The 15,060-nt window shown below is 42.5% G+C and overlaps 1 protein-coding gene across 1 annotated transcript in view; it reads right to left on the bottom strand.

Annotated features, from left to right (window-relative positions):
* ERAP1 (endoplasmic reticulum aminopeptidase 1) overlaps positions 1–14,740 on the bottom strand; it is a 37,994-nt gene extending 23,254 nt beyond the window's left edge. The window contains exons 1-4 of the mRNA XM_032275714.1: positions 14,398–14,740; positions 7,970–8,510; positions 5,793–5,931; positions 2,419–2,553 (exon numbers count right to left, since the gene is read on the bottom strand). Coding sequence (XP_032131605.1) covers positions 2,419–2,553; positions 5,793–5,931; positions 7,970–8,493 — 798 coding nt within the window. The 5' untranslated portion in view covers positions 8,494–8,510; positions 14,398–14,740. The remainder of the gene's footprint in view (positions 1–2,418; positions 2,554–5,792; positions 5,932–7,969; positions 8,511–14,397) is intronic.
* Between the last annotated feature and the right edge of the window lie 320 nt (positions 14,741–15,060).

Genomic DNA, 15,060 nt, shown 5'->3' with positions numbered 1-15,060 from the left:
CTTACACTAAAATTAACTCCAGATGGATTAAAGACTTAAACATAAGACCTAACACCATAAAAACCCTAGAAGAAAATCTAGGCAAATCCATTCAGGACATAGGTGTAGGCAAGGACTTCATGACCAAAACACCAAAAGCATTGACAACAAAAGCCAAAATAGACAAATGGGACCTAATCAAACTCCACAGCTTCTGCACAGCAAAAGAAACAGTCATTAGAGTGAATCGGCAACCAACAGAATGGGAAAAAATTTTTTGCAGTTTACCCACCTGACAAAGGGCTGATATCCAGAATTTACAAAGAACTAAAACAGATTTACAAGAAAAAAACTAACAAGCCCATTCAAAAGTGGGCAAAGGACATGAACAGGCACTTTACAAAAGAAGACATACATGAGGCCAACAAACATATGAAAAAATGCTCATCATCACTGGTCATCAGAGAAATGCAAATCAAAACAACATTGAGATACCATCTCACGCCAGTTAGAATGGCGATCATTAAAAAATCTGGAGACAACAGATGCTGGAGAGGATGTGGAGAAATAGGAACACTTTTGCACTGTTGGTGGGAGTGTAAATTAGTTCAACCATTGTGGAAGACAGTGTGGCGATTCCTCAAGGACCTAGAAATAGAAATTCCATTTGGCCCAGCAATCCCATTACTGGGTATATATCCAAAGGATTATAGATCGTTCTACTATAAGGACACGTGCACACGAACGTTCATTGCAGCACTATTTACAATAGTAAAGACCTGGAACCAACCCAAATGCCCATTGACGATAGACTGGATAGGGAAAATGTGGCACATATACACATGGAATATTATGCAGCCATCAAAAATGATGAGTTTGGATCCTTTGTAGGGACATGGATGAACCTGGAAACCATCATTCTCAGCAAACTGACAGAAGAGTAGAAGATCAAACACCGCATGTTCTCACTCATAGGCGGGTGTTGAACAATGAGCACATGGACACAGGGAGGGGAGCACTACACACTGGGGTCTGTTGGGGGGAAATAGGGGAGGGACGGTGCGGGGTGGGGAGCTGGGGAGAGATAGCAAGGGGAGAAATGCCAGATGTAGGTGATGGGGAGGAAAGCAGCAAATCACACTGCCACGTGTGTACATATGCAACAATTTTGCATGTTCTTCACATGTACCCCAAAACCTAAAATGCAATAAAATAAATAAATGGGGAAAAAATATTAGTATAGATTGGACATTATTAAAATAATCATTTCTAAGAGATTCAGATAAGTGGCAAAACAATGGGCAGGTGTTTTTGCTGATAGTTTCACTGCTGAATTAAGAATGTTCCATTCATCTAAGTCTCAAGTCCCCTTCAAATCATCAGGTAAGTAAAGATATCTCCACAAGAATAAGAAGTCTCAGCACTAGAGGAACAAAAGCAATTCAGCAGTGAATCCCCATCTATTCAGGCCTCAGTGAAAACCAGCACAAATATATAAGGTATCTTCAAATAAAGCATCCCCTCCTCCCCTCAGAAAAACCTGTTTGCATTCCGAGCCATGGCACACAGTTGTATAGGTTGCTCACTATGCAACAGTACCCAGATGAGAAACACCTGCTCCTTGAAACAAGATTTTTCTCTCCAGCATTCCAGTATTCCCTGGCCCAAATGCTCTCCCCACAGCCTCTGGCTATTTCAAGCAGGTTTCTCTTTCATCCTTATCATAGCCAGAAATCCCTTGCCAGACAGTAACATTTACTTCCCAACTGCAGAAAAAAATAACCAGAAGCAACCTTAGAGACCATTGCAGGATCTAGTCCAAGTTATACCTTCCAAAGAAGTAAATACTAAGTTCCAGAGGGAATAGGCCAAGGTCAGAGAGTCAGTCAGCGGTGAAGCCAGGATCACGACTCAGGCCAGGCCACACTCTCTCTATGTTGTTATTAGAACTTCACTATACAAATCAACATCTGTGACAATAGGCTGGCCAACCATCCCGGTTTGCCTGAGACTGAGGAGGTTCCCAGGATGTAGGACTTCCAGAATTTTGTTATTTGGTGTTTTCTTTGTTTGTTTGTTTAGACACTTGGTTTTGCTCTGTTGCCTAGGCAGGAAAGCACAGTCATACCTCACTGAAGCCTCAAACTCCTGGTGTCAAGGGATCCTCCCACCTCAGCCTCCCTAGCAGTTAGGACTAATAGCCACAAGGAACCATGCCTGGCTAATTATTTTATTTTATTTTTTGAAGAGACAGGTTTTCACTATGTTGTCCAGAGTGGTCTCAAACCAGTGGCCTCAAGGGATTCTTTTGCCTCAGTCTCCCAGTGTTGGGTTTACAGGCATGAGCCACTGCACTCAGCCAGACTTCCAGTTTTAAAACCAGCACAACCAGGCAAACCAGAGCAAGTTGGTCATCATATGTGAGAATCCTAGACTCACCTTGACTCCACTTTTGGTCATCTTGCTGACAGACACAAAATCTGAAATAATGAAGGCTACCAGATAGGTGCTCATCCTCACAGTGACATCAAAATGGTCTTCTATGAGTCCTTCAGCAATAGTCACAGATTTCACCTAAAAGCAGAATAATTCAAATTATCAAGTAATCCAATTAGCCAATACACCACACATGAGAAAATTCCTAATTACCAAACATAATATTAAAAGTATATCAATCCCAGCACTTGGGGAATCCAAGGCGGGCAGATTGCTTGAGCTCAGGAGTTTGGAACCAGCCTGAGCCACATGGGGAAACCTTGTCTATACCAAAAAAAATACAAAAATTAGCCCTGTGGGTAGTGCATGCCTGTGGTCCCAGCTATTGGGGAGGCTAAGGTGGGAGGATGGCTTGAGCCAACAAGGTGGAGGTTGCAGTGAACCCAGATTGACCCACTGCACCCCTGTCTGGGTGACAGAGCCAGACCCTAATGACACTTCTATAATTACTTTAGAAGTTATCTTTCCAATATCTAATTATAATTTAGATATTAAGGTCAAACTGTTCTACTCAATTTCTTTTTTATTGAGATATAATTCACATACCATAAAACTTACCATTTTAAAGTTTACAATTCAGTGGCTCTTAATGTGATCATGAAGTTGTGCAACTATCAACACTCAGCTTCTTTTAAATAATTCAGATGATTGCAAACAGACTAACATCTGGCATATGTGGATTGATAACATGGATGAGACAAAGCAAAACGGAGACTGTGAGTTTTGCCAAGATGCGGCTAGTCCACATGTCCTTAATACAGGTTTGAGAATTATCTGGAAATGCAATGTCAAGCATATACTCACTGGGGAAAATATATAACGCTGTAGTACCTAAAAAGAGCTTCTGTTCTTCTGTATAATTGAAAATACCTATGCCTGGGCCTGATCCCGCAAAGCTTCTTCCAAACTTAGATTTGCTTCATTGAAATCACCTTTTTAAGTGCAATCAGAGGGTAAAGGTGGGGTATGGTTAACAGCAGTACAGTCTTAGAGGTCTGCCCCCAAAGAAGAAAGTCTAATACCTCAGCAATAAAAAGCACTGAGATGAGACCTTGGAGAAAGAACCACCCAGAAGTAGCTGGGTGAAACCATGGTAACAGGCATTTTTCCTACAATCCTATATTCTCATTTATTGCTATGCCCTCATCTTTTTTTTTTTTTTTTTTTTTTTTCTTGAGAGAAGCAGGGTCCTGCTATGTTGCCCTGGCTAGTCTTGAACTCCTGACCTCAAGTAATCCTCTTCTTCTGCCTCCCAAAGTACTAGGATTACAAACATAAGCCACCTCAATTTGCCCTCATCCTTCTTAATACCCATCAGCCACCAACTTCTGGTCACCATTGGGTCATTCAAACTAATTCTGATAGCCAGCCTGAGTTTACTCTGAAAGGATCTCAAATCATCTTTTCTTTTTAAATGCATTCTGGTTCTGCCCACCCATAACAAAAATTTCCTTTTCTTTTTTTTTTTCTTTTTCTTTTTTTTTACAGAGTCTCACTCTGTCACTCAGGCTGGAATGCAATGACGTGATCTCGGCTCACTGAAACCTCTGACTCCTGAGTTCAAGCAACTCTCCTGCCTCAGCCTCCCAAAGCACTGGGATTACAGGCATGAGCCACCACACCTGGCCAAAAATTTCCATTCTCTCGTTGTGTTAATTATTAGGAAAGTAACCTGATTAAATTAATTCAAATTTAAATGTGGTTAATTTCTGCCCCATGCCCCAAAGCTTCAATGTTCCAATGGCATATATTTTGTTTTTCTGGTCTCTAAAAAGATATTTTGAGACCCCATTGTTCTCTTCCTCAGCTCGATATCTGCAGCTTGAGCTCGGACCACTCATATTAGATTTCTGTTAGTGAGAAATGTTTCTGTCCAAAGGGAGAAGTTTGCATTAGAAGTCTTCCTATCTTAAAAAAAAAAAAAAAGAATAAGTTTTCCTATCTTTAACAAGTGGATCCTGGATATTCATGTATTTAGACTGTAGCATCTTCATGGAGCTTCCAAAGCTGCAGGCCTTCCCTCTACAAGCCTACAAATTTCTCCTCTAATCCTGTTTGGTCCTTCAGTCTCTCATGTCTCCTTCCCAGCCCTGATCCTTTGTTCTCCTAGAACTATGACTCACCAATTCAAGAACTCACTTCTGTCCCAGGCAGGAATACCATAAAACTGGGGGAGAGGACTATATTTTGAAAAAGCACATTCTGTATTTTAAATTTATATTAGACAAATAGCATAATTGTTTCTTGTCTCTTCACACACAAGGGTGAAAGTGGGGACAAAAGTTCTTGGCTGGTAGGAATTTGCAGAAGAGTGTTTTTTTACAGAAGACAGCCTTCTGTCATGGGGATGGGAGATGCGAATAGTGTTTGAAGAAGGCATCCTTATGGTACTCGAAGGCAGGTGTAGAGTTTTAAGGTTGGGAAGTACCATACTGGAGGCTGGTCTGTGGCTCTCAGTGGCTCTCCATGCTAAGATACTGCTTCCCTGGTCAGCACAGGGAGGAAGCTGTCCATCCCTTAGGACTCTAGGCAAAGCCCATTTTACCCTGAGTCTCATCCCCAGTGAGTTTCTCTGAACAAAGGATGTGCTTACAGGAGGTGTTACACACCAGTAGCAGAATGACGACCCAGCTGATGCTTTTCTAAACTACCAGAATCAAAGGATAATGGTACTGAATAGTTTTATTCATTTTGCATGGTCATCTTCTAGCAACTTTTAAAAATCAGAGGCAATGCTGTCCACATCTGCTTTGAAATTGGGCAATAATGGTTTCCCTCGGGAAGCTAAGCCATCTATCATTACTTACCTTTAGCAGCATAAAATTCGGAAAAGATTACTTTTATTCTCTTTTTCTGTCTGCCCAATTTTGCACACTCAGTTACAAATTATATAGTGAATATTACTATATTGTATATGGAAATTATAGAAAATAACTATATGCTAAAAATATGGCCTTATTAACAAAGCATTCTCTTTAAAATAATTTTAAAAGATCATATGAGAAAGCACTTTGTGAATGGCACTACTATTTAAACCTGACCTGAATTTCTTACACCACTTCCCTCCTATCAGCATGTATAACCTGGAATGTCACTGTTACTGAAATCTTGCATTTTTAGGGGCAATTTTTACTTTGATTACATATAACTGTGGCTTAAAACAAAAGCATAGGGTGTAAATGAAAGGAAATGTTAGCAACTATCTGCTAGGCAATAAAACAAAACAGGTGACCCAATGTTGACTGTCCCTAGGGTAATGTAAGTTGCAGAGAATCAGTAGATTTTCCTGTAGAAAATACCTAGGAGTGCAGACTCACCAATGGCATATTGGAGATGGCTAGGTGCCTTGGCTCTCTTCTAATTTTGATTGAGAAACTTGCTTTGAAGGCAGGTTCATCAAAGCAGGGAAAGGCCATTCTAGCTGCAGTGGGTTCAAATTGTGTTGATGCAAGTATCCTAAAATTAAGGCAAGTGAAATAAAAGTTGAGCATGAAGCACCAGGAACTCTAATCCAGGTGTTTGTTTGCTTTTTAATTCCTAAAGTTACTATAAGATTGATGGATTTTATGACTAAAAATATTTTACATGACAAAAGCTATCATAAACTAAGTTAAAAGATAAGTTAGGACAGGCATGGTCACGGTGGCTTATGCCTGTAATCCTAATGTTTTTTTGGGAGGTGGGAGGATCACTTGAGTCCAGGAGTGTGAGAGCAACCTGGGCAACATAGTGAAACCCCATCTCTACCAAAAATACAAAAATTAGCCAAGGATGGTGGTGCATGCCTGTAGTCCTAGCTACTTAGGAGGCAGAGGTGGGAGGATGGTTTGAGCTCAGGAGGCGGAGGTTTCAGTGACTTGAGATTGCACCATTGCACTCCAGGCTGGGTGACAGAACCAGGCCCTGTCTCAAAAAAAAAAAAGGAAACAAAACTGGGAAAATAAGAGAGGAAGAGTTAATAGCTTTAACAGATAATGAGATCCTAAAACTGTGTAAAAGAATAACCAACAACCAAGGGAATCTCAGGCAAAGTCAAAGTTCATAAACAGGCAATTAATGAAAGAAGAACCTACAAATCATTAACAAACATATCAAAAGCTGCTCAACTTCCTTAATCAAAGTTCTGTAAATTAAAATTATTTTGGAGCCTTTTTTGCTCTAAGAAGACTGCCAATACATAGTATTGGTGAGGAGTGAGAAAAAATGACAAGAGATCAAAAATGTATAGGCTCTTTGATTTACAATTTTACTTACAGGCATTTATTCTAAATAAATAATTTACAAAGATGTTCACCAAAGTGTTGTTGATACTGAAAAGTTGAAAATAATTTCATTTCTAATGCCAAAGGATTGAAGATATTAATGTACAAACATATATTTTAATAAAATCATTAAAATGATGCCTAGTAATAATCATTTATATAAAATATCTTCCCAACATATTAAGTTAAAAAATTTTCCTTGTAAACGAGAAAATATAACAATTCCATTTATATAAAATAACATATACGCACATCCAGAAAGAAGTCTGGGAGAATATTTCACTGAAATAGAAGCAGTGGTTAGTTGAGGGGGCTATGAGTAAAATAAATTTTACTTTTTTACCTTGATAAAATTGAAAAACAAATTAGTATAATCTACTAATAAATAAAATTTCATTTTAAAACTTGGCACAAAATCTCCCCCAAATAAGTCTCCTCCTTAAAAACAGAATCAAAGCAAGTTGAGTAGAGATCTCTAAAAAAGTTTTAACGGAGATGAAAGTATTTCCTCTAAGAGGCTGCTAATAGGATTTGCTGAAGTCCTAATCCGTGGTATCTGTGCACATGACCTTATTTGAACATACAGTCTTTACAGGTATAATTGAGTGAACAAGCAGCCACCAGGCTGGGCCCTAATCCGGTATAGCTGGTTTCCTTATAAGGTGATGGAGACGGGACACAGGGAAACAGAATGGCCATGGGACAATAGAAGGAGAGACTGGAAAGAACATACAGCGCGAGGCATGGTGTGCCAGGGATCCAAGGCCACCGCCAGATGCTCAGAAGACACAAGGAGGGATTCTACCCAGTGTCTGGAGGAAGCATGGGCTTGCTGACACCTTGATTTCATACTTCCAGCCTCCAGACCTGAGAGAGAACACATTTGGTTGCTTATAGCCACCCAGTCTGTGGTGCTTCATTACAACAGCCCTAGGAAACGAATCCACAGGTCAGGAAAATGAAACATGTTTATTATGTCTCTGAAATCTAACTACATAAACAAGTAGATATTCACTCTGATAGACCTGGGGGGAAAAATTGGTTAAAATAGAATTTTAAAATTAGATTTAAAAGCAAGGGAAAAAGCCATTTTTAACACTATAAAGAAGATGCAAAAGCAAAACTGAAGAAAAAGTTCAACAACAAAGGGAATTTTAAAAGACAATCCATCTGATAAATGAATTTGTCATGGACAGCACTTGCAGTTTAAAAGAAAAAGAAAAAAAAAATACCTCAGTTCCCCTTCCTTGGTTCTGTAGGTGCTTTTGTAAAATCCGTGGAAAGTGTCTGAAAGATTGCCGGCATAGTGAATGACAACTGTGTAAGGGAGCCCGACAAGGAGGGGCTCGGGAGCCAGCAGCGCGATTTGCTCCTGAGCGTGGTGTTCCAGGACCTGCAGCGGTTCTTCCGACAGCCTCTCTCCAGCTCCCTTCCTGAGAGTGGCCTTAGATATCTGCAGGTGGTGACTATGCAGAATGATGGTGCTGGTGGGCTGACTGGCTGTGATTTCTACTTCTGTGGTTCCCCAGAAGGTCGACTTCGTGAGGTTTGCATGGATCAGGAGATCATAATGAACTGGGATGACGTACTCAGGAAGTCGAATTTTATTCCAAGGAAATGGTGTCCCATTACTACCTTTTGGAGATGCTTCACTGCTCTGACACCATGAAGGAGTGGACACAGTTAAGAGAGCCAACAGTGAGGAAAGCAGAAATGACATTGTTGCAAGGGACCACTTGAGGGATGGAAATACCATCTTCTTGCTCTAACTACCTAGTAGAACAAACGTACAAAAGCAAAAATACATGTCACTAAAATGTTATTGACACAACATAATTTTAGCATGTATCTCCAGCATTCACAGAAATAGACACAAACTTCCAAAAGTACTGTATCTTTTCCAGAAAATAAAGGGACCTTCCCTATGTTATGGTTTCATGTAAGAAAGATGTTTATGGTTAACGATAATCATTAATACCTAGTAGAAAGCATCATTTGATGTTCAAAGTTTAAATTAACTCTACATGTCAGGGTTCTTGGTTGTAAGCAACAGAACAAGCAAGCTCTGGCTGATGTAAGCAGAAAGGGAATCATTAGGGGATCCTGAATGGCTCACTGAATGGGTCACAGAGTTGCAGGATATTTGGGAAACCAAGCTCATGAAACAGGCAAAACCAGAGCCACATGAGAGGAACATCTGACCAAGCTACCACTCCCCACTGACACTGGACCTTGGAGAAAGCCACTGTCGTGCCCTGGAAATCAGATGCCGACACTGCTGCTGCCACCACTAGAACGAGGTCTCCACTGCCCCTGCGAGTAATAGCAACCTTTAATAACATCAGTGTCTTCCTCAAATCATCATGCCAAAAGTTAATTACATATTTATTTAGCCAGGAAGAGCTTAAAGAGTTCAATTTTCCCAGTAGTTTGTGACAAACGTATCAGTCACCCAGACTCTGTCTTACGATCATCCACCAAGTATGTGTTGAATGCCTGTTACGCACAGGCAGCGTGCGGAGTCCTGTGTGGGATAAAATAATACACAAGACACTGAACCCCTACCGTCAAAAACTTCAAAATCTGGAAGGACAGAAAACGCTCATGCACAAATAATAAAACACAATATGGAAAGTGTAAAATATTTTTAATATAATAATAAAAGGTGTTGGGAAGAATGAAATTATATTTCCAAAGAGAGAGAGTGACTCTGACTACAGTGACTCCTTGGGATGCCTTCACACAAAAGCATTTGACTGTGAAAGGATACGTTAGATTTCTAAATGAAGGAGAGCATTAACAGCATCACAGGTAGAGCAAACCAGGGCAGGAGCTAAGCCACAAAGGGGGAACATATAGGCAGCTCAGGCAATTGATGTGGACAGAAGGGAACTCCCAGAGGACTTGATGGAGAATGGTTATATGAAAGGCAGGGAAAAGAGTAATTCCAAGATTCTGCCAAGAACATGTGGGAGTCATGCTGCAGACCATATTTTGCACTTCATTTTAATGGCCATCAGACATAAAAGCAATGTGAATTTTAAGGGAGTTGGCAATCCATGCCCCAAGAATCAAACATAAGTTTTTATTTCTCTTATACAAAAACACACCTTTCTAATGGGTGTTTGCCAAGTGGGGCCCTACCAGGTGAATGCAAGTGATTGGCCCATCACTTCTTGCTCCAGTTGGGAAAAGCAGCAAACCTACAATGTGGATCCCTCGAACTGTTCACAGTACATGGAATTCTCCTTCTCTGAGATGTCAAGTTTCTCAACTATGACTGCATATGAATGTGATCTAGGAAGCTTTTTAAATTGTCAATGCCTGAGTCCTTATTGACAACAATTAGACTGGAATCTATGGTGATAAGATCAGGGAATGGTTTTTTGGATTGTTTGATTTCTGGTTTTGGGTTTTTTTTTTTTAAATAAAAACTGTCCAGAGATTTTACTGAGAAGCCAAGGTTGAACAGCTCATCCCGGCCAAACCCTGGCTTTCCCCCTTCAACTATATGTGATTAGATATTACTTCAAGGCAATGGCTGATGTACGTTCTTTAACCCCTCACTTCCTTTCTACCTTCCCAAACGCACAGCTCAAGGGACCTCCCTTTTCCTCACCTCTGGAGCAGTCTGGAGGCTAAATAGAAAGGCTACCTGCACAGCAAAGAGAGTCTTGGAAATCTCATAATCCCAGTTTAAAAGGCACCACCCAGATGAGACAGGAAGTGTGAACAGAGAGGACTTTTTTTTTTCCTTTTTAACTGGGGAACTAGAGAGTAAATGGAACTTACATTCTGCTTTCCATATGGAATTACTGGCAGCAACAGCTTAATGAGCACTGCCCTTGCCCCAAGATGGAATCCAGAGGGCTCTGTGAAGGTGGCAGGTTCAAGCATGTAAGGACTCTGAGAGATCTCCAACAGCCCCAGAGGAGATCCAGAAATTCCAACTGGTTCTGAGCTAACAGAAAGGCTGATGGGCTGCCAAAGTGGTTGGTACCGAGACTTGCTATCAGAGGCTTTGCAGGGTTGGGTCCATGTGGGGGCCAAAGAGAAACAGTTGTGCCTCAAGGAGGATGCAGTGCATGAGTGGGGCTTGGTTAAAAAAAAAAACAAAAAAACAAAAAAACATTTTGCACATGACTGGGGTGTGGTGAAAACTCCATGTAGTGAATAAAGGGCTTCGCTGATAAATTCTCCTATTAATTCCCAATAGTAGGGTACATCCAAGATTCTGTGATCATGCAATGTGTTTAGCTCTTCTCCTGAAATATTTGTTCTTGTTTGGCTTTACTTCCAATAATAAGTGTTCCAGTTTGAAACATGGCATTCCATGGTTCTGGCTGGTCTCCTAGGGTCTGGTTTTACTAACAATTTTCTGAAAGGGATGCAGTTAAAAAAAAGAAAGCTCTCAAAAACAGTAGTCTACCCAACATCAGCAGCTCTTCCCAAGAGAAGTACAATTCTCTTTGAAGTTAAACTCTACTAACACTTAAAGGAATAAAAGCCAAGGAGGAAAAAGAATTAATATTTACTAAACTCCTCCAAAGTGCCAGACACTTTGCACATGCTCAGTCTCTCTAATAACCTATTATTCTCATTTCAAGGCGGGGTAACTGAAGCAAAGAAACATTCATGTAACTTTGCCAAGTTCGCACAACTTGTTGGAATGCAATCCAAGTCTGTGTGAGTATAAACTCCCTGCTTTTTCAGCTTTATCAAGATCTCTTCGATTTATTTTATTTTATTTTATTTTGTTTTAAGACGGAGTCTCACTCTGTCACCCAAGCTGGAGTGCAGTGGTGCAACCTCGGCTCACTGCAACCTCTCCCTCCAAGGTTCAAGGAATTCTCATGCCTCAGTCTCCTAAGTAGCTGGGATTACAGGTATGTGCCACCACGCCCGGCTAATTTTTGTATTTTTAGTAGAGACAGGGTTTCACCAGTTGGCCAGTCTGGTCTCAAACTCCTGAGCTCAGGTGATCTACTGCCCCAGCTCCCATAGTACTGGGATTACAGGTGTGAGCCACTGCACCCTGTCTAAGATCTCTTTTTAAACTTCTGCTTTTACTTTCTGATTTACCATGTGGTGCTCTACTCATTTTTCCTTCGCATGTTATCAAGACTCACAATGCACAGTTTTATTTAGAACACCAAGTAGAAGCCTCTGATATTTTTTCTACAAATATGGTTACACACACACACACACAGAGTAGATATACACATACATACATACACATGCAAAATTATAAAGATACAGTAACATACATATTAGGCTTACAGCCAGAATACCTGGCTTTCAGTTCTTGCTCTGCCACCTACTGTGCAAGTTATTTAATCCCATTTTCATCTCCTTCATGTGTGAAATGGAATAATAATAATATCTCTCTCACAAGATTGTAGTAAAGATTAAATGAGTTAAAACATTTTTGATCATTCATTCCACAAACACTTATTGAGAGCCTATTATGTGGGAGGGTTTTTTTTCTGGGTATTAGTACAAGGCAGCACAGGTCCCTGATCTCAAAGAACTTAAAATCAGAGGTGGGAGTTTTAAGACGTTTACACAGAATTTATATAGCAACTAATTGTGATTAGAGATATAAAGGAAAACACACACATACACCAGAAGAGACTAACAGCAGACAAATTTCCACTGGGCACTCTCTGAGAATATTTTAGCTGAGACTTAAAGGACAGACACAAGTTAACTGAGAAAAGAGGGACAGGGCGCGTGTTCCAAGTAGGGAGAACAACAAGCATTTTGCAGGCTCAGAGGCAGTAGAAAGCACTGGTTAGGAAAGCCAGTGAACTTGAAACACAAGTTCAAGGCAAAGATGCAACAGGAGACACAGGCAGGGACCAGAGTATCACACAGCCTTAAATGCAGGTTAAGGATTTCAGTTGGCATCCTAAGTGCAATGAGAAGCTGTTGGAAGGGTTTTGAGCTAGGAGGTCTTAGGGTTTCTTTCATGTCCCAAGAAAATCAACCCAGTTGCCGTGTGAAAAATGGAAGACTGAAAGGAAGCAAGAGTAAAGGCCAAGAGGCCAGTTAGCAATCTAGATAAAGTAGGCTTGTGGCTTGTGCTGGGGTGATGCTGAGAGAGGGGAGATGGGAGAGAGAGAATACACTATAGAAGGATTCAACATCCACATCTGCAGTGGATTGGAAGTCGGGGATGAGGGAGAAAACGATCAGGGATGACTGCCAGGTTTCTTGAATTAACATCTGGATAGTCACAGGTGCTCTTTATTGAGATGGAGCAGCCTAGAGGTGGAACAGATTTAAAGGGGAGGAGAAGAAATCTTGAGTTCATTTTTTAATATGTTTAATTTGTGATGTCCATGAGATATTTAAGGAAAAATATCAAGCAAGCAGGTTTAGAGCTCGCAAATAGGGGTTTTAAAGGACTTTTCTGTACTTGGCTATATTCCTTTAAAGGTTTAAAAACGATTGTCCTTTGGCCTCTGATCAAACTAAAGCATCTGTCACAGTCAATTACTTCACAGCAAGGAAGAGTTCAAGATATTTTAGGAACGTTATTTGAGCTGCGTGAGGTGATTCCGACCTTTCCCAATCACCAAGGAAGTCAGGGGCAACTGGTTGGGTTATTTCACCCTTCCTTTTATTGGGGCACTATAGGATATGAAACAGATCATCACCATGGAGGTTCTTCCAAAGTTCTCTGAATAATGAAATTAACAAGCACTGATGGTAACTAATAAAAATGCTGGATTGAATTTGGAAAAAAAAAAAAAGAAAAAAACAAACTAGAATGTTTCCATTCAGGCCCCACCTGAAAATGTGCTACTTAGCATAATTCCAAATCTTTAGGGAAGAAACAACTTTGCCCAACGTTAAAGTTTTTTTGTTTTGTTTTGTTAGTTGTTGACCATGTCCTGAGTTGAGGCGAATACTCTAGGTGTTTAATAGCAAACAGATAATTTCTTTCTGAACCTAGCCTACACAAAGAAATCCAAAAGCGTTAAGAGTGTGCTCTTCCCCGCCCCCTCATGAAATTAACTTTCGGGCCCACCTGGCCAGTGAGGCGCCTAGATAGGAAACTTTTAATTTGCGTCAAAAGGGGAGCTTTATCTGAATAAACCCAGCCAGAGCCAGAGCGAAGGGGAAAGAGAGAACTGCCAACCAGAACAGGAGAAGCAGGGAGCAAAACGACCTTGAGGACACACGGCCCGCGCATTCCACCCCACCGAGTCGTTAACCCAAAGCCTCTGGGTTTCCCTGGCAGCTCCGGGCACGTGCCCTCCTCCGCCTGACCTTGCCGCCCGCCCCGCGCGGGCTCTAGGCCTGCAGGGCTGGCAGGCACCCAGGCGCTAGGCGGTGCACCGAGGGAGGCTGCAACCCGCGGAACAGCAGGGAGACCCGCGGAGCAGGCGCACCGGCCAAGTGCCCGGAGGGACAGGGACCAGGACCCGGACCGGCAGGGGTGGGCCCGCCGCCGACCCGCCAGACACCTGGCAGACCCGCCGGGCACCCTGCAGACCTGGGCCTAGCCAGCCACTCCCCCACGCCGTCCCGCGCCCTGCCTCCCTCCCGCGCCCCAGGCCTTCAGGCCTCCCCCGCGGGCTCAGAGAAAAGGCGGGTGTCGAGCTCTCCTCCGGGCCCGCAGTCCCCTCCCCGCGGCTCGAGCGCGCTGTACCTGGGGGTCTGGGGTCTGGCTCACCCTCGCGCCGCCGCAGCCACCGCCGCAAGCCTCGCCGCCCGGGACCGAAAGTGAAAGTGGAGCCAGGAGAGCGGCAGGCCGGCGTGGAGCGGCGCTTCGACCCGAGCTCTAGTTGCCGGCGGGCAGGCCCCTGGCTAAGGCGGGAGCTGGGGAAAGGGTAACCCGGAGTGGGGCCGAGCGAGGGAGGCCGCAGCTCCCAGGAAGGGAATTGGTAAATGGGCGATGCACGCTCGGGAAGCCGCAGGATGCGAGGTGGGGATCAGGCGGGGAGGTGCACGCCTTTCTGAATGCGGATCCTTCTGTGTGTGTGTGTGTTTTGAGATGGTTCCTGTTTTTGTCTTTTTTTTTTTTTTAATTGTTTAGCGTTGCGAGGGCAAGGGACGTGCAGCAGAGGGCCGGTGCTCAAGTTGGGGACCGAGGCCAGGCTGGCTCTCACAGTCCGCCGAGCCTAAACGCGCTCGATGCCCATTGGACTTGCTAGGTGTCCGTCACCCCGCTCCTGCAAATGGGCTGAAAGCTCTTGGCCCGCCTCCTAAAGAAACAGGAACCCAGAAGTACTCGGGTTTTTTTTGTTTTGTTTGTTGATTTGTTTGTTTGAGGCAGAATCTGGCTCTCTCGCCGAGGCTAGAGTGCAGTGGC

This window comes from Sapajus apella, unplaced genomic scaffold, assembly GCF_009761245.1.
Source record: "Sapajus apella isolate SASKATOON/1434 unplaced genomic scaffold, GSC_monkey_1.0 scaffold1, whole genome shotgun sequence".
NCBI classification, from domain to species: domain Eukaryota; kingdom Metazoa; phylum Chordata; class Mammalia; order Primates; family Cebidae; genus Sapajus; species Sapajus apella.
This window is presented reverse-complemented; position numbering and strand designations above follow the sequence as displayed.